The sequence below is a fragment of the Urocampus carinirostris genome, chromosome 11, assembly GCF_059441175.1.
Source record: "Urocampus carinirostris isolate Australia breed hairy pipefish chromosome 11, RoL_Ucar_1.0, whole genome shotgun sequence".
NCBI lineage: Eukaryota > Metazoa > Chordata > Actinopteri > Syngnathiformes > Syngnathidae > Urocampus > Urocampus carinirostris.
Genome location: NC_142359.1, coordinates 38,168,866 through 38,193,562, shown reverse-complemented (window position 1 = coordinate 38,193,562; position 24,697 = coordinate 38,168,866). Strand labels below are relative to the sequence as shown.

Below are 24,697 nucleotides of genomic sequence, written 5' to 3'. Positions count from 1 at the left end.
CAAACAATGCACAGGCATTGTGGTGCTTGAGCACGCCCAAATACAGGCTGCTTACGTCCATTCTAGTAATGCTCACAAGTTAATACTGTGTGCATTCCCAATTTTATCAGCAGCATTTTGCGGTGTTCAAGAAGCACTTTAAAATTTCTAGCCATTTTTTTTAATGCGCTTTATAGTCCAGAAATTTGGTATATTTGTTTTTTAAATCTGATTCTTTTGGACAGTTAAGTGAATATTTAAGACCTTGCCTTACAATGAAAGTGTGTTTTTTTAGTTATTGGGGTCGTCGCTTGACCGTGGCCCCACCCACCCGAAGGGTTACCTAGGCGAATGGCGGGTAACGTGATGACGTCGAGTGTATATGAGCGCTGACGGCGGGCTTTAGGTCCTCTCTTGCCGCCAAGCGAGCGGAGTGTTTTTTTCCCCTCTCCTTGCCTAAGAGTCGCTACGCAGCGTCCACCTTTAAAGCATCCGCCGCCGGCTCGACAGCTTCGGTAAGACGCGGCGTTTGTGCGGAACATACCGACCTCACCCGTGTTTTCGGTCAGGGTTTTAAAGTGGGCATTTAATTTCAGCGTTACGTTAAAAGCGGCGTCGCTGGGTGCTAGTCGGCTAATGCTAGCCATCGACAGCGATGGTCTCCGGGATCCTAATCTATTCACTGTCACATTCGATTAAAACGTTGACACTGCATACATAAACGGTGAATTATTAGTCTATTTAAGCTTAACAATATTTTGGTGCTGCATCATGAAATTAAATTGTTCTGAGTTGATTACCTTGATTATGCGAAATGTGTGCGCTATAAAATGTTGATTTCATAGTGGGAGATGCCTCAAAGAATGTAAATGTGGCCCGAAACAGCTATAAAGGAAAATGTCGACGCGGTGCTCTGTTGGCGTGGTCTCCCGACAAAGCTAACCGGCTAAGTGCAAAAAGCAAGGCCGGTGGCTAAAGTTAGCTTCCGGTGGCTATCTTACAGTATAGCGAAGGTACATAACTCATTTGTCTTTCGGCCAAAATTGGAATGGTGGACTGTTACTGTTCGAGGAACGCAGAGTTCGATGGCTACGTTAACGGAGAAATGTATTTGTCTTGAAATTAACTCAAGTTACGTGAGCAAGCAACACGTGGTCGCTGGAGCATTTTTTTGGCAACCACTGTAAAATTGTTTTTCTTTAACGAGTTGGATGATAAAATAGCAAAGATTAAGTAATCTGTTGTATCCATTCCTGGCTGATAAGAACCATAGAAAGGCTTATGTATTGTGACATGTCAATCTGGGTATCTGCTTATTGGCGATGAACTTTTAATTTCAAACCCTTTGTAGATGCGATTGTTTATAATATAATTGATGGAAAATTGTTTTTCAGTAACATACTTAGCCAAGAAATTAATCCGCGATCATCATTTTCAATTTAACTCTTAGACACTCGGTATCTAACAGTCAACAGGATTGAGTGGTTTAAAAAAAAAAGTAAAATCCAAGTGGACAGATGGTAAATGGTCTTCATTTATATAGCGCTTTTCAAGTCAATGAGAACCTCCCAAAGCGCTTTACAATGTGCTTCACACTTATCCTCACACACCAATCGGGAGTCAGCCATGCACGGCGCCTAATTTTAAAATGAACCTTATGGTCAAGTGAACCTATTGCAATACAAATATATTCAAAACAGGTAAGACTTAAAAAAGCAATTATTTCCAATCGCTCTTGATGTTGACCTTGCACTGGCACAGACGACGGATTTCTTTGATATTATCTGTGTCTCTAAAGTAGACTAGAATAGCTTGACTGATGTGCCATGGCACACTGGTTGAAAAACAATGCATTAAGGTGCAAGGAGAAGTTAACATGCAGCTAAAACGAATGCACATAGTTTCCTGCATGACAAGATAATCTCTGCAGGGTTCCTGTGAATCCGTGGTCTGAAAGACATTGAATTCATAATCCTGAAAACAAGGCCTAATTGGCATTTTATTGTCTCTCATATAATTTTCCGAAGTCTTTTAAAAGTAAACGCCTGTAGTAGTATTTATCAATTGTTCACATCCCGGGTGTATAAAGATTGTTTTTTTTCCAAGCATGTCTTTTTATAATGGTACATAAATATAGCAGTGTTGTTTTTCCCAAAAATGTTTTACACTGGACCACAAAGTCTTTTTTTCATGCGACGTGATAAAATGCTTCATAGTGTAGCAGAAGAGTTCTCTGGAATCCATGAAGTACTGTTGTTATCCTCTTTTACCCCCCCCCCACTCTAAAAGCTTTGAGAATGCTATGTTTTTTTTTCAGATGAAATTGTTCAAAATTGCCTTTAATTCATGTTTTTTCATGTTATTTTTGGCGAGTTGGTCCTTAATTAAATTTCAAAGAGCATTAAAAAGTCTTAGTCTTGAATGAAGAAAAGTTGAGCCTTAAAGTGTAGGAATCCTGTCTCAGTGGCTGAAGAAAGCTTTCTTTGGGGGAATGTATGTTTTATGCAGTACTTGATTTAGATATGATTTAAACCCCAATAAATGCATGTTTGTTTTTTTTTCTTCTACCGCTACCTTTACACTTTCACTCTCTGGATCCCGTCATTAATTTGGAAACAAATTAAGACAAAATGTGGCTGACCAATAACCTTCCTAAATTGATCCTCCAAATTGGCACGTGAGTTTTTAATCCGACACTAACAAAAATTTAATTCAACATTATCATAGGAACTATTTCTGTGAAGGGGCTAACCTTTTGGATTTCTAATCCAAAAGGACACAAAACATTATTTAATAGTAGATGACTAAGTAAATTCTGTTAGTGAATTGATGCTTTCAACCAAACAAGGCTTCCCCGTTAACCAGAGAAAACATTTTGAATACAACTGCTACAATATTAAGATTTTTGCGTCATATCTCAACAAAAATCATTTAAACACACAAAATAATCCTCCAATAGGTTCCAACCTAGTTTGTTTTTGAAAGAAAAGCATTTAAAGACGTATACATTTGAGATCAGATATACTGGCATGAAGTTGTTGTGACAATCATACTTTCAGGTATGTCGAACTTATTTTCTTTGTCTTTCTCTTTTTAGCATTGCTTGATACTTGGCTGTGATGGCAGACATTGACAAGTGAGTTCCTTAAAACACTTTTGTTGTTTTGTCGGGAGGGGGGGGGGCAGTGAAGGTCTGGTGGCGCTTGAGTTTTACATTTGAAGACTTGACAATTCCTAGTTGTGTCATTTGACAACTCATCGGCTTGTAGTCAATGCTGACCTTTTTGTGGGAAGGGTGTAAAATCTCTTAAAATGTAACTTAACAAGTTTGGGGTCATTCTGAGCTGTAACAAGCCCCTACAATTTAAACTCCTGAACAAAGCAGATTTAAATGTTTTTAAAAATATATTTTCCCTACCCAAAAGCAAAGATCAGCCGGAGATGGATCCGGCAGATATGGAAGACGTGGAAGATGTTGAGGAGGAGGAGACTGTAGAAAATTCCAAAAGCAAAGGTATTCTTCTTGAATTTCTATTGTTGCTCGACACTTTTGTGCTTTTGTTTCGACAACTAAAAATCATTGACATTTAATGTTGTAGATTCAAGCTTTCTGATGTTGTGTATTTGCAAATTATTTCAGAACAATTTAGATATGTAGGTGCAGTAGTTTTTATGTAAACTTCCCAGACAAGCAGCATATAATATATATATATATAATTACAGTAATAAATCCCTCCCTTCAGGTTTTGTTATCAGTAGATTTTGCAGAAAATAAACCCAGCCTGTAAACTAGTCCAGTAAGTCTATGACGGCCACAACGCAGCTTCCCATCTCTGCCAGCTGGTCCATGCAGGCGTTCACATGCTTCAGGTCAAATGCTGGTCCGCTGACTCATCTAAAATCTTCATTCTCCTTCATATCACTAGGCAGTCGGGAAAAGACAGGACAATACAGAATATGAGGTGGGCATCAATCATAAGCTTTGGAATAGAAGTGTGCCTTAAGCCTTGATCTAAAAACTTCCATTGAGGTTGCAGATCTTCTCTCCGGAGGCAGGGCATTCCATAGCACCGGTGCCCGGATGGAGAACGCTCTCAAGCCTGCAGACTACTTGGCTCTCGGAGTCACAAGTAGACCGGCATTTTCCGAGCGCAGACTCCGTGCAGGAACATAGGGGGAAATCAAATCAAAGAGATAAGAGGGTGCAAGTCCATGCAAACATTTATATGTTGATAAAAGAGTCGCATCTTAAGTGGACTGGGAACCAGTGTAAGTTGGCCAATACAGGAGTAATATGCTCAAACTTTTTGGTCTTAGTCAAAAGTGTAGCTGCTGCGTTCTGAACCAGCTGCAAACTTTTGATGCTAGACATCGGGAGACCAGAAAGCAATACATTACAGTAATCAAGTCGAGAAGTAATAAACGCATGAATTAAAACCTCTGCATCTGATTGGGACAGCATTGGACGAATCTTTGCGATATTACAGAGATGGTAGAAAGCTATTCTAATAATATTTTTAATGTGTGACAAACGACAGAATAGGATCAAATATAACACCTAGATTTTTGACCGAGTCACTATGGGGGATATTACATTTGTCTAGGTTCAGGGTAGTGTTTGAAAATGACTGACGACAGTGAGCCAGACCAATAATCAACATTTCAGTTTTTTTCTGGGTTAAGGCGTAAAAAATTAAGTGACATCCATCTTTGAATCTCAGTAAGGCAAGTCTCCAGATTTCTACAACTTAACTGTCCAGTTGTCTCCAGTGGCACATACAGTTGAGTGTCATCTGCATGGCAATGGAAACTAATATTATCCTTGCAGATAATGCAGGGATGTGATTTTTCCGACTATAGTTGGAATTAAGACTTTTTCACTTTCACTTGCGTAGCACACAAATTAAAAATCCGACTGTCTCACTCTTACCTTTATTGCTCTGGCGGCCGTTAGAAAAATTGCATAAATTGTCTACAGGGTCTGAACTGCATTGGAACTGACCTTGCAGTACAGTAAACCTCGGATAAGTCGGATCCAGATGGACCGGTCATTTTCATCCGACTTATCCGAGGATCCGACTTATCCGAGGTCGCAAAATTTCGAACTAAGAAGAAATTTAACTCTTAGAAAAGTGCATACTTGTACTGTATATGTAAAATGAAATACCTTCTTGCTTTTCAGAATGTCGCTCAAAGTTTGAGGGCTCATTCCAAACTTCGCCGCGATGTCTTTTTGCTTCATGTGCTGATTCTTTTCTTGGAATTCAATGATAGCGAGCTTTTCTTCATACGTTCTAGTCTTGAGACTCCTGCCTTTGGTTTTAGAACTTGAGGCCATCGCCACACCGTAGACCGCACAGACCGCAAGGAAGTCCAAAGAAATTCACACAAATTCAATTTGAATGCTAGCACTACTGTAATAAGAAACAATGGGATTATGATTACGAGGCTTTGTTCTATGACCGCGTGCTGTGATTGAGAGTGCTATCATTCAACACTGAGGAGGAGTTTGATGAATAGCCTCTGCCAATCACGGAACGCCACGTCACATCAAGAAATCTTCCCGGAAAATCTGGGAGGGGTGAAAATCTTCCCGGAAAATCTGTGAGGAGTGAAAATCTTCCCGGAAAATTCCATCGCTTACTGCCACTGGAGGCTGAAATTTAGAGCATTTGGGAGATGTCCTAGGCGACCTGATACCGATCCGACTTATCAGAGGCGAAAACCATTAAAAAGGGTCAATTGTACGGAAAAATCCATCCGACTTAGGCGAGGATCCGACTTATAAAATCCGACTTATGCGAGGTGTAATACTACAGAAAAGCCTAGAGAACAAACGTTCCACGCAATTTGTCCGACTTATCCGAGAATCCGACTTATGCGAGTCCGACTTATCCGAGTTTTACTGTATTTACAAAAATAATCAGGTATATGGGCAAATTATTTTATTTAAATCTTCTAAAAATGTTACTGAAATTATTAATTTAAGCATGGTTTTGGACAAGTAAATTGCTTAAAACCCAGGAGCTTCGGGGGGGCTTTGCGCTCTGCCCTGGTCACCCCAGGGGGCCTCCGGCCCCCAAACCCCTGGTTGGGTTTCAGACTTTTTCTCCTCACGTCAATCACATCCCTGATAATGTCACCAAGCGGGATCATATAAATACTAAAAAGGTGGCCAAGTATAGAGCCCTGTGGAACACCACAGGGGACATTAGATTGTTTAGAGGTCCGATTGCCATAGTTAACACATTGCATCTTGTCTGACAGGTAGGACCTAAACCATTAGAGTACAGTTCCTGAGATACCAATGCATTCCAGACAAGCAAGTACTGTATTTTCCGCACTATAAGGCGCACCCCGAAAAAATAGTTTTTGGTCCTATTTTTGACATATATAAGACGCACCGGATTATAAGGCGCTACAATGGGAACGTGGACAAAACAGTCAGATAGTTCAGTCCAACTTATTACCCCCTTAACATTCCGAAAGCTTGCAAAGACGCAAATACGTGTCGAGAACACGTGCGAATGCGGTGTCCGTAAGATGTCACTCAAATGCATCGTTCCATCATTTGGAAGGTTAAAGTCTTGGGATTCAAGAAATGATAACCATTCCTTCGTATCTATTTTCTTTTTCGCTCGCAACTTTACTGTGCATATGACAATAAACACTTGGAATTGAGTTTAATTTAAAAATAGACACTCCATTCTATCCATTATCTGCACCGCTTATCACAGAAACATCGAGTTCAGTCTGAAACAAGACAATATAAAACCGGGAATAGCTCACCGAAGTCATTGTGTTCATAATAATGTGCAGGCAATGTCCTCTTATATCCGTGAGGGTAGTAAATCCAGGAGAATACAATATTTACAAATACATCGGCCACATGCTATACGCATTAATCTTTTTCGGCCAATTGCAGGCTTTGTTTCGCTGTTTAAGCCAATGGCAGCCTGTACATTATAAAAAGGATCCGCCTCTTGACCTCCGAATAACTTTAGCCAATAGTGATCGATTCAACTGATGATTGACACATTGGTTAGCCAATGAAACGCCGGTAAATAAATCCCACCATCCACCGCGTACTACTTGGCGTTCGGGGGAAAATCGAGTCGGCGGCTGCAAGTTAGTTGGAAAACTTAATGTTGATCCATAAATAAGGCGCATGGTTAGCTTTTGAAAAAAATAAAGGCTTTTAGGTGCGCCTTATAGTGCGGAAAATACGGTAATATGTTGTGGTCGACGGTATCAAAAGCAGCACTGAGATCCAGCGGCAGTAACATTGATGAGGCACCGGAATCTATTGCTAAAAGGAGATCATTGGTTACTTTAGCCAGGGCTGTCTCCGTAGAGTGATTTGCCCTAAATGCTAACTGGACAGTTTCGAAGAGTTTTTTTTCTGAATTAAGTAATTTAACTGCTGTGCAGCGACCTTTTCGAGTATTTTTGCAAAAAAAAAAAATGACACTGGCCTATAATTGGCTAGTCTTTCCGGGTCAAAGTCAGGTCGCTTAAGCGTGGGTTTAATGACTGCAGACTTGAAGGCTACAGGAACAATACCCGAGGATAGCGACATATTAATATTTAAAACTGATGGTCCTAATATCCCAAACCGATCTTTCACCAGTGAGGCTGGAAACTGTTCAAGCAGGCAAGTACAGGGAGTGCAGAATTATTAGGCAAGTTGTATTTTTGAGGATTAATTTTATTATTGAACAACAACCATGTTCTTAATGAACCCAAAAGTCTCATTAATATCAAAGCTGAATATTTTGGAAGTTGGAGTGGGGCTTTTTTAGTTTTAGCTATTTTAGGAGGATATCTGTGTGTGCAGGTGACTATTACTGTGCATAATTATTAGGCAACTTAACAAAAAACAAATGTATACCCATTTCAATTATTTATTTTCATCAGGGAAACCAATATAACAGCTCAACATTCACAAATATACATTTCTGACATTCAAAAACAAAACAAAAACAAATCAGTGACCAATATAGCCACCTTTCTTTGCAAGGACACTCAAAAGCCTGCCATCCATAGATTCTGTCAGTGCTTTGATCTGTTCACGATCAACATTGCGTGCAGCAGCAACCACAGCCTCCCAGACACTGTTCAGAGAGGTGTACTGTTTTCCCTCCTTGTAAATCTCACATTTGATGAGGGACCACAGGTTCTCTATGGGGTTCAGATCAGGTGAACAAGGAGGCCATGTCATTAGTTTTTCTTCTTTTAGACCCTTTCTTGCCAGACACGCTGTGGAGTACTTGGATGCGTGTGATGGAGCGTTGTCCTGCATGAAAATCATGTTTTTCTTGAAGGATGCGGACTTCTTCCTGTACCACTGCTTGAAGAAGGTGTCTTCCAGAAACTGGCAGTAGGACTGGGAGTTGAGCTTGAGTCCATCCTCAACCCGAAAAGGCCCCACAAGCTCATCTTTGATGATACCAGCCCATACCAGTACCCCACCTCCACCTTGCTGGCGTCTGAGGCGGACTGGAGCTCTCTGCCCTTTACCGATCCAGCCACGGGCCCATCCATCTGGCCCATCAAGACTCACTCTCATTTCATCAGTCCATAAAACCTTAGAAAAATCAGTCTTGAGATTTTTCTTGGCCCAGTCTTGACGTTTCAGCTTGTGTGTCTTGTTCAGTGGTGGTCGTTTTTCAGCCTTTCTTACCTTGGCCATGTCTCTGAGTATTGCACACCTTGTGCTTTTGGGCACTCCAGTGATGTTGCAACTCTGAAATATGGCAAAACTGGTGGCAAGTGGCATCTTGGCAGTTGTACGCTTGACTTTTCTCAGTTCACGGGCAGTTATTTTGCGCCTTGGTTTTTCTACACGCTTCTTGCGACCCTGTTGACTATTTTGAATGTAATGTTTGATTGTCCGATGATCACGCTTCAGAAGCTTGGCAATTTTAAGAGTGCTGCATCCCTCTGCAAGATATCTCACTATTTTTGACTTTTCAGAGCGTCAAGTCCCTCTTCTGACCCATTTTGCCAAAGGAAAGGAAGTTGCCTAATAATTATGCACACCTGATATAGGGTGTTGATGTCATTAGACCACACCCCTTCTCATTACAGAGATGCACATCACCTGATATGCTTAATTGGTAGTAGGCTTTCGAGCCTATACAGCTTGGAGTAAGACAACATGCATAAAGAGGATGACGTGGTCAAAATACTCATTTGCCTAATAATTCTGCACTCCCTGTAGTTTGGCCCTACTGACCATCTGTGTTAGACTATCAAGAGACAAATCATAGAAACTGGAGAATATTTCTGAACAACCGCCGACACGGTCCTTACCTAACACCTAGATAGGAGGAGGTTACAGAGCGCAAAGGACATCGCACCCGGGGTTTTACTGTATGGAAAGAATAATATTTAGCGATCTCTGCTCTTGAAAGCGGTACACAGTTGAGGAAACGGGCAGCTTGAGTCCACTTGGAAAGCAATTTGGGGTTACCATGGTAATGACTGAGGCACTTAGTCCTTTAGAAAACAGTTTTTGAAATCACCACCCATTGTTGCTTCAATCTTTACACAACTGCTGGCCTGATATATATACATATTTTTTTACTTAGTTTGCGTGAAATTACCCCATAAAGAGCCTCCCCTACTTACGAACATTTTTCGGGATGTTGAAAAATATCCGGACATTGCTGTAAGGTAGATTTTGTATTGTGTGCACCTTTTTCTGAGTAGAGGACAGTACTGACGCGCTTCTTTCCGGCGTGTGACGATGTGAGGGGTCACCCAGCATCCACCCCGAAGAAAAAAAATCAGCTTCCCCTTTCTAGTTTGTGTGTAAACATTCTGTACTGTCTATATACTATCTCCAGCGGGCTGAGAACCTTGACCTTTTTATTGTTTAATATATCGTGCATCCATTCAAAATGGTTGATGTAAAGAGGCGAGCCGTTTCTTCTGAAATTAAAGGGGAATAAGAATGCTTGATGCAGTTGATAAAATGATTGGATCGCTTTTTTGGCCACTTTCTACCGCGTTGGAGGAAGCCGCCAAATCTTTTAAAGCTTACCTCCCAAAAGTAAGTTACACTTAACTTCATCTTTATAGCGCATATTTTATTAAAGGTTTATTTTTTTTTTTAGTACCATAAGGGTTACTTGTACAAGCCTAAACATGCATACCTAAACCTTAAATATGCATTCCATACAAAATACAGCACTGAAGCAACTTACGAACAATCGTCCGCAAGTAGGGAAGTGTCTAATTGGGCATACTTAAACGGAAACATCCCCCACCTATTTAATCTCACGTGAGATCGATCAATAATTCACTCCACCCTGGCACTAAATTCTATTTTACAGCACAACCATAGTCGTGAGCCTACCAGGGTGCCTATTTGCTTCTACTGATGCTATTTGTGTGTCCCCAGCTCGTCAGCTGACAGAGCAACTTATGCAGAATCCTCAGATCTTGGCTGCTCTACAAGAGGGGCTTGACGGCCTCAACGGGTCTCCTTCTGGGTACATTGAGAGGTGAGATTATATATATATATTTATTTATTTTGTCTGGTTAATGTTCAGGCCTCAAGTATACATGCCAGCATAGCACAGGAGTATTATTTTACCCAGTGTTCTCGTTTGCCTGCGTCCTAGACGCATCATTTTTGCTGGGGACGCATAGTGTCAAATCAATGCGCGTCCCCCGGGTCACAACTTTTTCGACTCAAAATTTTCTTTATTACCCGATAACTTTTTTTCAACAAAGATTTACCGCACTCCAAACTTTTTGTCAGGCAGATCCGCCATTGTTGTTTTGGTCTCGTAGTTCGAGTTTTCGTCTGCACGCCGATCTCTGCAAACTAGATCTCGCTTCGAGATTAAGTCACTGTTGTGGTGGTTGTCGTCGATTTTTAAGGTGAAAATCAACACAAAATTGGTAATTTCTTCAGTGTCAGTAATGAGTCGAAACATAATGCCGAAAGTAATAACAACGGCAATAATTCCGGCACGAATAAACGGCGGAGAAATTCTTCGGAAGATCGTTAGGAAAACACGTGTGTTGAAGCGAACGACTCGACGAAAGAAAATAAACAAAATAATACTCCTAAGCAAGATAAGGACTTTTCTGCCAAAATTGTTGTGAACTGAAAAATCTTGAAGTGATAACTGATTTGTATTACCAATAAACTGTGATTAAAACTGAATGAATATCTAGATTTATATTATATATTTGTCGCCGATTTACAATTTCAACCTCGATAACACAATTTTGGGGACCCATAGATCTCTGTTGGGACCCATAGATTTTTGAGCATGCGAGTCCCCGGGACCAATCCCTGTTCAGAGGTAAAATGAACACTGTTTTACCCCTTGGCTTGGAAATTTAAATCTGGGTGGCTATAAAGCATTTGTTTCCTGGGTGTTGTTTGGGATGGCAAATGTATCAAAAATTACTTTTGGTTGCATTGTGGTCTGAAAATGACACCATGCATGAATCCAATATTATCTTTTTGTTAATGTCACAGCTAATGGCAGTTTAGCCTTCTGATATGCAAAGGCTTTGCTGACTGTCCTAAGCATTGCTTGAATTTCCATGCAGCTTACCAAAAGTGGTGAAGCGACGCATCAATGCCCTCAAGAACCTGCAAGTAAAGTGCGCTCATATCGAGGCAAAGTTCTACAAAGAGGTCCATGAGCTGGAGAGAAAGTATGCGGCCCTTTATCAGCCACTTTTTGATAAAGTACGTATTGTCGCAAATACAATTTCTATTCCTTTACATGTTTCGTGTGGTGCTTTTAAGCAATGCAAAGTCCCCTTCTGAGATAAACATGAGTTTTCATATCATATTGTCGGACATCTTTGCAGAATACCTTGTCTGATATACTAAATAATCAAGAGAGGAATGATAGATAACAAGCATTTAACCTTGTTCAATCCCAGTCACCAGCTGTATCTGTGTACATTGTTACAAAGAATGACAATACAAAGGAAATTATTATTATTATTATTTATTTATAGTTCAACAATGCGTATATGTAATTGTGAATAGCCTGCACCAACTACCACACCATTATAATCTGTTCCTTCTCTTGTTTTCTTCTGGCTATTTACTGTCTTGTCCGTTAACTAAAATGCCCTAAAATGTTTTAATGACCATAAGGTGCACAGTATTAAAAGCAGCAGTCGGTTACATGTGCCACTGCTGTATTTAACAGACACTTGAAGCACACCTGATGGGTGAACTTCAGACGCAACCCACACTTCACTTGTTATTGTTCTCATGTTGTCCTCTACTACGTCCGCCTTACAACAACACACACACACACACACACACACATTGGGCGGTGCTATACAATTGAAGAAAAGTAAATGCTTTTGTGCGCCATACAGTTGTGAACTTGTGCGTGTGTGTGTAATTTATTTCAATGTTTGGACCTTTGGGGAACAGCTGCACGTTTACTTTCATTTTCAGGCCCATATTCCAATATTTGTGCATCCATAATAAGAAAAATATTCATGAGACATTGACAATTTCAACATTTGAATTGGCTCTGACGCCAAGTATAGAGCGTTGCCCCGTAAAGGAACATGCAGAAAACTGGGACATGTTCCCGAAAAATAATGCAAGTTTTTATTTTCCAGAGAAGTGAGATTGTCAAAGCAGCATATGAGCCCACAGACGACGAATGCAACTGGGAAGCAGACGAGGATGAAGAGCTGACAGTAAGTAAGCAGGTACAGGTGATGTCTATGTTTAACTTCATGTTTCATCCATGTGCTCTGCAAATATAACCGTGAGGATATGTCTTCCCCTTCTGCAGGATGAGATGAAGGAGAAAGCAAAGTTGGAAGAGAAGAAGGATGAAGAGAAAGAAGACCCTAAAGGCATCCCAGAGTTCTGGTTAACTGTTTTTAAAAATGTGGACCTCCTCAGCGACATGCTGCAGGTATGCCTGAATGTGCTTGGCCTCCCTCTGCTGGGTTATATCTGACTTGCTGCTTCCTCAGGAACATGATGAGCCAATCCTCAAACATTTACAAGATATCAAAGTGAAGTTCTCAGACCCAGAGCAACCTATGGTAAGTCGCAAAAATATATTTTTATGTATTCCTAAGTGTTCATTTGGGTCTTTTTTATTTTTATTTATTTTTTATTTATTTATTATTATTTTTTTTTGCAGAGCTTTGAGTTGGAGTTCCACTTTGAGCCTAACGACTTTTTCACCAACACTGTGTTAACCAAAACTTACAAAATGAGATCAGAGCCTGATGAGAGCGACCCCTTCTCCTTTGACGGACCGGAAATCGTTTCTTGCACGGGGTGAGTTTCATTTTCAAAGTACCTTGTTTATTAGATGAAATGCTGAGGTTGTTGTCCTGTGGAACCTTAGTTCCACCATCGACTGGACAAAGGGCAAAAACGTCACATTAAAAACCATCAAGAAGAAGCAGAAGCACAAGGGCCGTGGCACCGTCAGGACGGTCACCAAAACCATTCCCAACGATTCCTTTTTCAATTTTTTCAGCCCACCAGAAGGTATTGTTGGAATTAGAATTTTTGGATGACTGTATTCATCTTACCTTTTTTTCTTCATTCTTTGCAGTCCCTGAAAACGGAGAATTGGTAAGTATTTGATTCCTGTTCCAAAATGGCCAATGAGTTCCACCGGCTCTCACTCCAGGATGAAGATTCGGAGGCAGTTCTGGCAGCCGACTTTGAGATCGGCCACTTCATCCGCGAGCGAATCATCCCCCGGGCTGTTCTATACTTTACGGGAGAGGCCATAGAAGATGACGACGATGACGTAAGGGATTCTTGAATCGGATTGATATCTTTTACTGCAGTGTTTTTTTGTTGTTTTTTTTCCTCCGTGACGGGGTATTTAGTGTGAAGAAAGTTTTTTTTAATTTATATTTTTTTTTGTTTCTAAATTATTTTTACTATGTTAAAACAAATCTGACATTGAACTGTGCCCCCTGAACAAGTTTTGTTTTTAATAGTTCAGATTTGATTTGCACAATTTGACAATAACCCTTCATATTGAATACAAGCTATTTTTGTACATTGCCCTTTAACACACACTGGCTTCAAGAGGACTCCATTAAATATGCTTACCCCGTTCATGCAAATATCACATAACACAATCATAATTTGGTGAGGCAGACGTTAATACATATATAGGCCCCTTGGTTGAATGGATTTTCATATGGTTCTACATTCTGAATAATTTCGAATGTCATGTTTTTCACACGTCAGTTATTTGATTCCCAGTTATTGATACAGGGAGCCGTTTAGCAATCCGTTGGCAATGCCCATATATTGACTTGCGGATTGTTTTTCACAATGTGTTGCCTCGACTAACATACTACTAAGATTTGACACCAAGTCCCTCTACTGAAATTAGGGAAGCGGTGATGTTACTTTTTCCTGTCTTGGCTTTTCTCTTTGCTTTGTCCGTAAACATTATGATGCAACTGATGGGCGGGACTTAGCCTGGAGGCAAAAGCTAGGGCAAGACGATATGTCAACAAGCGTACATCCTAAGTTTAGCTCTGTTGCATTAAAATGGATGGTCTGGATTTACATATCTCTTTTCAAGTCACTGAAGACCTCCCCAAGTGCTTTACAATGTCCCACTCACACACCAATGACATGCAAGTCAGGTTCAGTGTTTTGCCCAAGTACACTTTGACATTTAACTCTAAGGACCGGTGAATTGGACCTGCGGCCTCTCTGTCCAAATATGAGCGCTCTTCCACCTGATGGTTGGCTTTGACTTTAAAGTTTAATAACCTACATCCCAGCCAAAGGTTACGGCAAAACAAGACTTGCATTGGTCAGAAGACTGAGGAAAACAAAACTGTTGTTGCTGTTAGTTTTCGTTATATATCAAGTCTGTCACTTAATGGTAAAATATCACATTTTATTAGCTTCAACTGTTGTTTGGTATCCTAAATGCTGTCAAGGCATGCTTCTAAAAAAAAAAACAATAATTGAATAATTAAATGCATCTAGTAAACGACTTAGTGTGCCTAATGTTTGTTTGCATTAGGTGCTTGTTTTTATTTTCGGGCAGCCGTACGCAGTGTTGCAGAGCTAGCATTGGCATTTGGCCGAAGCTAAGGAAATAACAAGATACTTTGCCGCTATACCATCTAATATGGACTTGGTAGCAACAATCAATGTTTGATTTTTCTTGCCTGATATGAAGTGTGTGCTGCAAACCTCGGCTTGATTGCATATAACAACTCTTGTCTTTCTTTGATCAGGAGTGTCTGCTTGGATTCTGTAAAACTTCAATTTACGATCACTAACGTTTTCTGATTCTAACACACAATATGACAAGCACGAGCAGCAATGTCAGCTTTTCTTTTCCTTTTGTCTTCTGACCAGTGCAAATCTTGTTTTACTTCCTGCTTTGGCTATGACGTCACGCGTGATGTAGGTTAATAGTCTAAATTCAGTTCAAGAGATAAGATCTAAAGCACATTGCAACCCAAGTAAAAGAATGAATGAGTCTGACTTAAACTCGTCAGAATAAAATGGGCTTAGAATTATATCATTACATCAAATTATCTTGTCATTCAGATTCAGATCTACTTTATTGTCATTCTAGTACACGTGTATACAGAACGAAATGTCGATACATCTGACCCGCCCAGTTTCCTTGAATGTACAGATATAAGTAAAAGTTGTATTGTATTATGGCTACGTATAGTATTTTACCATAGTGCCGATAGTGCAAGAGGAGTAGCTAACCAGATGTGCAAAATGGGCAGTCAGGTTAACAAGTCAGGTAAACAGTAACACTGTAACAATAACGCTGTAAGTACAATAGTGCAGAGAGCAAATGTGCAAGGAGTGGCAAGCTATAAAGAACTGCCAGTAGTGCAAAAAGTCAAATTAGCAGCCGTTTAGATTTAGGTTAACTATATGTTAGATTGACCATTGAACAGTCTAATGGCCAGGGGGACTAGACTACTGCGGAACCTGGTGGTCCTGCACCGCACACTGCAGTACCTCTTCCCAGAGGCTAGCAGAGTGAACAGTCCATGATGGGGGTGAGAGGGGTCCCCGATAATGTTCTTAGCATGGGATAGGCAGCGCTTCTGGCCAATGTCCTGAATGGAGGGAAGTGTAGTCCCGATTATTTTCTCTGCTGTCCTCGTTACCCTCCTCACACTACCCCAGTCGGTAGCGCTGCAGCCTCCACACCACACAGAGATACAGCTGGTCAGGATACTCTCTATGGTGCCCCTGTAGAATGCGATGAGGAAAGGTCGGGGCAGGTGGGCTCTCCTCATCCTCCGCAGGAAGTACAGGCGCTGCTGTGCCCTCTTAACTAGTGATGCAGTGTTCACGGACCAGGTGAGTTTGTTTGTAATGTGCACCCCTAGGAACTTGATACTGCTGACAACCTCCACAGCCTTGTTGTTGATGCAAAGTGGGGCATGGTTGGGCTGGTTTTTCCTAAAGTCGACAATGATCTCTTTAGTTTTGTCAACATTCAGGACCAGGCTGTTGTCCCTGCACCAGCCCACCAACTGCTCCACCTCCTCTCTGTAGGCCAGGTCGTTGTCGTCCCTAATGAGGCCCACTGTTGTGTCGTCAGAGTACTTCACGATGTGGTTTGTGGAGGACCTAGGGACGCAGTCGTGTGTCATCAAGCTGAACAGCAAGGGGCTCAGGACACAGCCTTGGGGGGAGCCCGTGCTGAGGTAGATGACATCTGAGATGTTCTGACCTATCCGCACTGATTGGGGTCTGTCACTGAGGAAGTCCAGCAGCCAGTTCCGCAGGGGGGTGTTGAAACCCAGGAGTCTCATTTTGTCTACCAGATGTTGTGGGATGATGGTGATGAATGCTGAACTGAAGTCCAGGAACAGCATCCGCACATGGGTGTTCTTCTCCTCTAGGTGTGTCAGGCTCAGGTGAAGCGCAGAGGAGATGGCATCCCTGGTGGAGCGGTTTGTCCGGTAGGCAAACTGAAAGGGGTCGAATGAGGAGGGGAGACTGGAGGTGATGTGCTCTTTAACCCGTCTCTCAAAGCACTTCATTATGATAGGAGTCAGTGCAACGGGCCGGTAATCGTTGAATGATAAGATCTGGGGTTTCTTTGGCACTGGGATGATGTTGGCAATTTTGAAGCATGATGGTACTTTGGCTTGGTCTAGCGAGGTGTTGAAAATGTCTGTTAGTACACAAGCCAGCTGATCGGCGCACTCCCTAAGTATCTGCCCCGGAATGTTGTCCGGGCCTGGAGCCTTCCTTGTGTTGACCCCTCTCAGGGTCTTTCTCACGTCAGTTGAGTCCAGGTGGAGTGCTCTTTCGTCCTGATTTGGAACCGCTTTCGCTGCAGGGGTGCCGTTTTGTGCCTCGAACCTTCCAAAGAATTTGTTGAGGTCATTCAGAAAGTCCATGCTAGTGTCCTGCACTGGGGCGGTGGTTGGCTTGTATTTGGTGATGGCCTGAATGCCTTTCCACATATCCCTGGTGTTGGTTGTACTGAGGAAACGTTCCTGGATTTTTTGACTGTGCGTTCGCTTAGCTAGTCTGATAGCACGGTTCAGGTTAGCCCTCGCTGATCTCAGCGCCTCCTTGTCACCAGATTTAAAGGCAAGGTTCCGTACTTTTAGTTGTTTGCGTATCTCAGCAGTCATCCAGGGCTTCTGATTGGCACGGGTGCATATAGTTTTGGTCTTGCTGACGTCTTCTGCGCATTTACTGATGTAGGCTGACACAGAAATGGCGTACTCATCTATATTTATTTTGTTGTAAGTGGCAGCCGATTTAAACATGTCCCAATCAGTGCAATCAAAACAGTCCTGTAGTGCCTCCATTGCCCCCTCAGACCACACCCTCACCTGCTTCACTGTAGGTTTTTCTCTGGTCAGCAGGGGCTTGTATGCTGGAATTAGCATAACGGAAAGGTGATCTGATGAGCCAAGGTGGGGGCGGGGGGCTGCTTTATATGCACCTTTGATGTTTGTGTAGGCCAGGTCTAATGTGTTCCTACCTCTTGTAGCAAAGTTTACATGCTGATGGAAATGCGGGAGAACTGTTTTCATATTGGCCTGGTTAAAGTCCCCCGCCGCAATAAAAATGCACTCTGTGTAAGCATGCTGCAGTTCGGTAGAGAACGTCCATTGCCTCCTTCGTATTAGCGCTGGGGGGCACGTACACGGCAGTAATGATAGTCGCGCTAAATTCCCTCGGTAGGTAGAAGGGTCTGCAGATCACCGTCAAAAGTTCAATGTCTCGTGAGCAGTGATTCGAGATTATCTTCGCATTTCTACACCAGTTGTTGTTGGTATAAATGCATAGACCAACAACAACAATCGTGATCTCGTTAATTGTCCAATCCATCTAATGTCGTATTGGCTACCTTGATGATAAAATTTGAATGGTTCCTGGTTTTAATCTGATGCCTTTATTTTTCTCAGTATGACGAAGAGGGGGAAGAGGCTGATGATGAGGTGAGTTTTCCAATGACTTGTGGTTGTTCAAGTCAGCACTGAACACCAAACATTTTTCTGGTTGGTTTTAGGAAGGCGAGGAGGAAGCGGACGAGGAGAACGACCCGGATTATGATCCCAAGGTGAGGTCTTTGCCTGGCATCACCGCAGAATTCCCGGGTCATGACTTTGGATTTTCTTTTATATCCCATCTAAGAATTTGTCATTCACAAAACCCAATCTATGCATTCTAATGCATCTCATTGCTTGTAATTATCGTAATGTTTTCGTTTGACTTAGGGCTTGAACCAATAAGTCAACATTTTTAGTTGGTTAAAGTAGCAGCTCTTCTTTTCACCCAAAGTCTTGTTTATATTCCCTAACCCACTTGAACCAGCGGCATGCTGCTCTCCAAACTGCACAATGCTATTATTTTTGCCTTCATTTTCTCGATGTCATTGTCTTGTCAATCGCTCATGTTTTTGGCATCAATTGTCAGCTCTTTAAATTTTTCCTCACTAGGTTTAAGTGGTGACTGTAGAAAAATAACCCTGTCCCGGTAGGTACAGCTTGTCAACTGTCTGCTTGCTACCATCGCCAAACCTTAACTTTTTTTTTTTTTTTTTTTTTTTTTTTTGTCCCTCTTGTTTTGCTGCTGTGTGCTCCTCACTAACTCATTGCTTTGGATTTTTGACATTTAATCTGGGGGTGTGCAAACTTTGACTTGCGGGCTACTTTTGGTTTGGAAAAAAATCTGCAGAAGACAATGGGCCAGGAGGAACAAAATTATCTGCTTAAAATGGTAGCAAATATTATACGTCAGAAAAAAATGAATACAATGGTTTTTGTCATTATACAAGTATAAATTAGTATGCTTCTCCTGTCAATGCAAGTTGGATTAAAAGGTCAAAATTTGCAAAAGGCTAAAGAATGTGAAAGCCATATTAATGAGGTATACTAAAGTGCGCCTGTCGTTTCTCGTGCATGTAGGAATATACATGCAGACATCTGCATAGTATGATAATTTATTGGTTTTATGATTGACTGCTTAATTAATTTGAAATGGTCAGAATTAAAGGTGGGGTGCAGCATTTGAGAACTTAAAGCTGCAATCATGATTAAGCCAGGAAATGGTGGCAGAGTAACTCATGATTTGTGTGCAAGTACATGGTATTTCTTAGACTCGCTCAGATAAACTTCCTGCTTTTTTTCGGCGTGATAAAAGCAGAAAGGCTCAATGGAAAAAGCATGAGGGCTCTTAAAACTTAGCATTCTTAACACACTCTCAATAGAGAAAATATTTAAGTTTTTTTAAAGACACTTCAAACTAAGCACCCCACCTATAAAGCAGTTCTATTGTCCTTTTCAACATTAAATCTGATGATGTGCACTCACTCAAAAAGCAAACGGGCTATCCTGAGTATTAGCACGAAATCTGATAAATATCTTGAACTAAAAAAAAAACGGGGAACAGTCTCATTAAAAAGGTTGATGGTCTGTATTTGGCCCGCGGGTCATGGCTTTCCCACCCCTGGTCCAATCATCATGCTCACAACATATGTATATGTTTAATTCCTGTATGTTGAAGCTACTTTTTGTCAAAGTAATTTCTTTAGTTTTGGCAGATCTGTTTGTTGGCTTTGTTTTTGGAACATTATTGATCCATTTTCATTCTAAAAACAAGTCTTTCCTCACTGATTGGCAAAGAAAGCTTAAAACAAGTGGAAAAGTTGCAGTTTCTCAAACAGCTTTTCTATTCCGGCGTTTGGCTGTGACTGCATAGGTTGAGCTTGAAATGGAATGTAGTTGCTTACTGTAGAGCAAAATGGAGCACTGAATTATTGTGTATTAAACTTTTTCCTCTTAGGGCCTCAAGTAAATGACAAATATAATCTAAGGACATCTGGTAAGAACTCGGGTGTATTAAGTCATTATTTAGTCCAAAAATCAATCGTTTTTCCCCAACATTAGTGATACTACAGAAATGTCTCCCTCTTATTGAGCCATTGTTCTTAACAAGTGATAACTATTTAGCAATGGTGCATTTATGACAAAATACTTTTTTATGGAGTCTAATTATAACCCACTGCAGTCAACATTTTACTGCCTATTCAGTTGTTTTTGTTTTTTTTTTTGTTTTTTAAAGCTATGATTTAATACAGCTGGCTTTTTGTTCATGTTTCATTTATTTTTAAGTAAAAAAGCCTGTTAACTTTTGTCGGTTATAGATTTTTATCTACCGTGAATTCCGGACAATAGAGCGCACCAGATTATAAGCCGCACCCACCACATTTTAAGAGGAAAACCGATTTTGTACTTACACAAGCCGCACCTGTATATAAGCCGCATGCGCCCACAAACACAAAATTGATTCAAACCTGGCTTTGAGTCCCACGACTGTAACTGAATGTGAACTACACAGTCCAAACTCCACATCCGGTAAAATGAACAGAAAATGATACCGGTACTTAAAATTTAATGCAGACCTGCAGAGTCCGGGTGCCCGTTGAAACTAATCCAACGAAAAAAAGTATTTCCAAAGGTAAGGGTGGGGAAAAATGTATATCCACTATTGTCCGCCATGACAACAGGTCTCACTCACCTTTACCCCACTTCCCATCAGCCCGTGTTTGCTCAGACCCTTTTTTAATTCACAAAACATATCAGAATAAGTGTATCAAATAAATACATTACAAAAATATACAGGTGCAAATACATATTATACATCCGTTACACATATTTACAAAGACGGTACACCGAGAGTTTTCAAAGCTTAAATTATAACTTTCATCCCAAACCGTGCCTGTGAAGGGTAGCAAAACGCTACTAACAATACCCTCGCAACACGGTTAACAGGTCTGTTAAAAAACACACCGCACTTGTAGAAACCACAGTAAACCGTCCTCATCTTCCTCCTTATACCTGACTTCATCAAAGTAGTCTTCCCCAGTATGGGAAAGAAACTTCGACCACGTCTGTGGTAAACACTCCCTTAATCAATAACACGGTAGCAGCACGTTCGCAAAGTGAAGTTTACGTGCAGTAGCTCTGTCTCCTTTATCGAACTACTCGTTTGCCTTTAGCTTGAAAGCTACCTCATGTGCCTTTCATTTAGCAAGTTGCATGATGAGGATATGTCTACGCTAATTTAATTTGTGCACAAGCTACGAAGTTGCAGCCTTCCTTGGCGAATATATAAATCTTACCTCTTGTACTCGAGCGCCGCTGTTGGAAAAGTTACATATATTGGCCGCATCACTGAACAAGCCGCAGGTTTGGGGAAAAAAGTAGCGGCTTATAGTCCGGAATTTAAGGTAATAATAACAGGCTCTTAAGTCTTAATTGTTTTATCTATTCATATAATTAAACGTTTTATTTTTATACATATTTTTATTTATAATTTATCATTAAAACGTTTTTCCATTTGTTCGTTTTAGTTAACAAGTCTTGATTTGTAGTGAATTCAGAATGTGACTATTGGAAAACATCGCTCTTGATATAGTAGAGTGAAATATTTGATACAACTTGTTTTGTTTAAAGCCGTTTAAACTTGAATGGAAAAATATACATCAAATGAAGTGAAAGGCTTGCATACACATTTGCTGAAGTATTTTCTTAGTGAGCCAAGTGGGTTTCTTACCGTTTTCTAGGGGTGGGGGTTAACCAAGTATGGTTATTGCCATTTTTCTAGAACATGATCATACAGTGAAACGGGTTAAAATTATAGTCAAAAAGTGAATAACCGGTATTTTCTCAGGTGTCACGGTGACCACAAATGATCAGAAAAAATATGTCACTATCAATGTATGTAGCATAACCAAAGCTTTATCGACCAAACCTGAAACTCACCAGGCATGTTTACACAAATTCAACAGTTTGCCTCAACTTTTATGAATAAGAGTTCCTTGGCTCTAAACGGGTTGAAAAACGCTAGTCTAGGCTACAATCGCAACTAACAAAAATATGCAGATGCACATCTTTGGTCTTTACTCTCAAATATTCTCACCTTTTCTGAGTAAGTAAATTAAAACAAACTGCGAGACTATGCATATTTACATGACTCCATTGTGAGTTCTGCACATTTAGATCACATTGATGACAAAGTGAGGTGATGCATCAAAATCTGATTGCACCCGCATTATAAACTGACTTATTCATTACTTTTTTTTTTTTTTTCGCTCTGTTGTTTCAACCTTGGTCATTATTTTTCCCTTTGTTTGTGCAGAAGGACAAGGCCTCCCCAGCTGAATGCAAGTCCCAGTGATGTGTGGCTTTGCCACCTCTGGAATTCAACTGCACTGTTAACAACTTAATTTGATAAAGAAGGAAAGAAAAACACACTTCTATATTGTTGAACAACTAGTAACTTACCGCCTTATGATGTTTTTGTATTCTTTCTTGGTAAGCAATTTGGAGGTTTCAAGGGTTTTCGTTACAAAACAACCTTATTTAAAAAAAGATGTTTAAAAAAAAAAAACATGGTCATGATACTTTGAGCTGTGTGGCTCGTATATAGTATTTTACTAGAGCCGTTTTTCTTCTCTGTACATTAGAAAAGAGCAAAAGCATGACCTTTACTGCTAAACTAGTTCTTGTAAAGTCTTTTTGTGGTGTTTGCTCATAGACAACAGCTGTGGCAGAGGATGGATCCAAGGTGATCCTTTTTCTCTCTTGGTGGGCCTTCACATAGCGCTTCTGCTGTACACTTCAGTGTCAAAAACATTCCAGGAAATCTGATTGGCGTCCATTCACTCAAGGAAATTAACCAAAAAAGCAGGGTATGAAACTGACTACCAGTGTGTGTGTGCGCTTCAATTTCTTTTTTTTTTTTTTTATTTTGTGACATTCAGCAGCGCTTTTTCCTCACACTTCTCAAGTTACTGACAACACGATTCCTTTCTAGCACTGTGAATGCAAACGTGAGCGTGTGACATACCCCTGTTCCCCACTATTCTTAAACATTTTGGTGTACAGAACTCTTAGAGGCCACATGGGGAATGTTGGAAAGGTGACTTTAGGAGGGGGCAGAACAGCAACCATGCTACAAAAACTAATTTACTCAATTACTGTATGTGTATGTTGATGAATAAACCAGTTAAACATGCCCAAGTTTACACGAGTCAATCTTTCAAAAAGCTGAAGATCTTTTATCATAGGGCGTTGCCAAAATCTTTTGCGCCAATTAGAAACAAAAGTAGCTTAAGATTGGAGACCTTGGTTTAAAAGGTATGGTTTGTATTGACCACCAGGCTTCATTGTTTTATGTAGTGCTACTCAAAGTTGAGTCCTTAAAAAAAACACAACAATTTATGGAACTTCAAAGTTACCAAATCACACTGGGTTGTTTTTGCTGAGCCTTTTGCGAGTATTTAGGTTTTAAGCTAAGCCGGCAGCTTTGCGCCCTGCGACTGCCAAGGAACCCATCGAGAGCTTTTAACATTTTCGGTGCCGACATTGTCCCCATCGACACTTAGTCCACTACAAAAATACTACACAATAACTACAAAACTAAATATCAAACATGGTGCTTAAAAACAAGGACGTTATATTTTAGTTTTATTCTGAAAATAACTAAAAAAAAACAACTACTATAGTAATACAAAATACGACTACAGAAATATTACCCCAGAAATACTATAAAAAAAAAAAAATCCACAAAATGCCTGTGATACTGCTTTGGAAACAATACTTCTGCAGAAATACTACATAATACAGTACTACTAGAAAAAATACGACAGAAATGCAAAAATACACTACAAAGGTTCTACACTGGAAATGAGACAAAAATGAAACTACAGTGATACTGGACTATAAATATTCTACAGATACCCAATTAAATTCTACAGAAAATCTACAAAATACAACAAATAGTACAAAATACCCCCAAAAAATACTGCAGTAATATTACAAAATGAATCACAAAAAGTGCTGTAGTACTAAAAATAAATCAATACTTCAAATTGCAATAGCTAATAAAGTGCTTTAAACTGGTACCTATATTATTTTGGTTTAATTGTGATCATAACCAATCCTTTAAAACAAAACTCCTGTAAGTGTCTACATGTATATTTATCCATAGTTCAATTGGATTTGTCTCCAAGATGGGCCCCTTTGCCACTTTTTTTTTTTTTTTTTTAATACAATCCAATGCGGCCCCCAACTCAATTGTTGCCTAAGAATGAGTTATATTAGGATGTATGCATATTATCAAGTAATATGGGGGTCCAAAATCTAAATTTTCTTAATTCCGCATGAAGGCTTAGGCCGGCCCTGCACGTATCTG

At 40.4% G+C, this 24,697-nt stretch overlaps 1 protein-coding gene across 4 annotated transcripts; it reads left to right on the top strand.

The window, feature by feature from the left end:
• The first annotated feature begins 330 nt into the window (after window positions 1-330).
• Window positions 331-23,518, top strand: nap1l1 (nucleosome assembly protein 1-like 1). Of its 4 annotated transcripts, XR_015851946.1 has the most exons (17): window positions 331-494; window positions 3,077-3,115; window positions 3,405-3,493; window positions 10,388-10,490; window positions 11,557-11,698; window positions 12,601-12,693; window positions 12,780-12,905; window positions 12,967-13,038; window positions 13,140-13,279; window positions 13,350-13,495; window positions 13,563-13,582; window positions 13,641-13,763; window positions 18,403-18,435; window positions 18,507-18,557; window positions 18,937-18,973; window positions 20,282-20,320; window positions 22,640-23,518. XR_015851946.1 is itself a non-coding variant. In XM_088346706.1 (16 exons), exons 2-15 carry the CDS (start codon window positions 3,099-3,101, stop codon window positions 18,940-18,942), a joined length of 1,161 nt encoding a protein of 386 aa, XP_088202832.1. In that variant the 5' UTR covers window positions 331-494; window positions 3,077-3,098; the 3' UTR covers window positions 18,943-18,973; window positions 22,640-23,518. The 4 variants fall into 4 exon arrangements, 3 of the variants coding, with proteins under 3 accessions (XP_088202832.1, XP_088202831.1, XP_088202830.1); XM_088346706.1 differs by lacking the exon at window positions 20,282-20,320; XM_088346705.1 differs by lacking the exons at window positions 18,937-18,973; window positions 20,282-20,320 and having other exon boundaries at window positions 332-494; window positions 12,601-12,681.
• Window positions 23,519-24,697: the final 1,179 nt, after the last annotated feature.

Excerpts from the sequence above, each read along its gene's own strand:
- nap1l1 (XM_088346704.1), top strand. Across the intron at positions 10,491-11,556 it reads CCTTCTGGGTACATTGAGAG|CTTACCAAAAGTGGTGAAGC; the intron begins GTGAGATTATAT and ends ATTTCCATGCAG. Across the intron at positions 13,496-13,562 it reads TTTTTTCAGCCCACCAGAAG|TCCCTGAAAACGGAGAATTG; the intron begins GTATTGTTGGAA and ends CATTCTTTGCAG.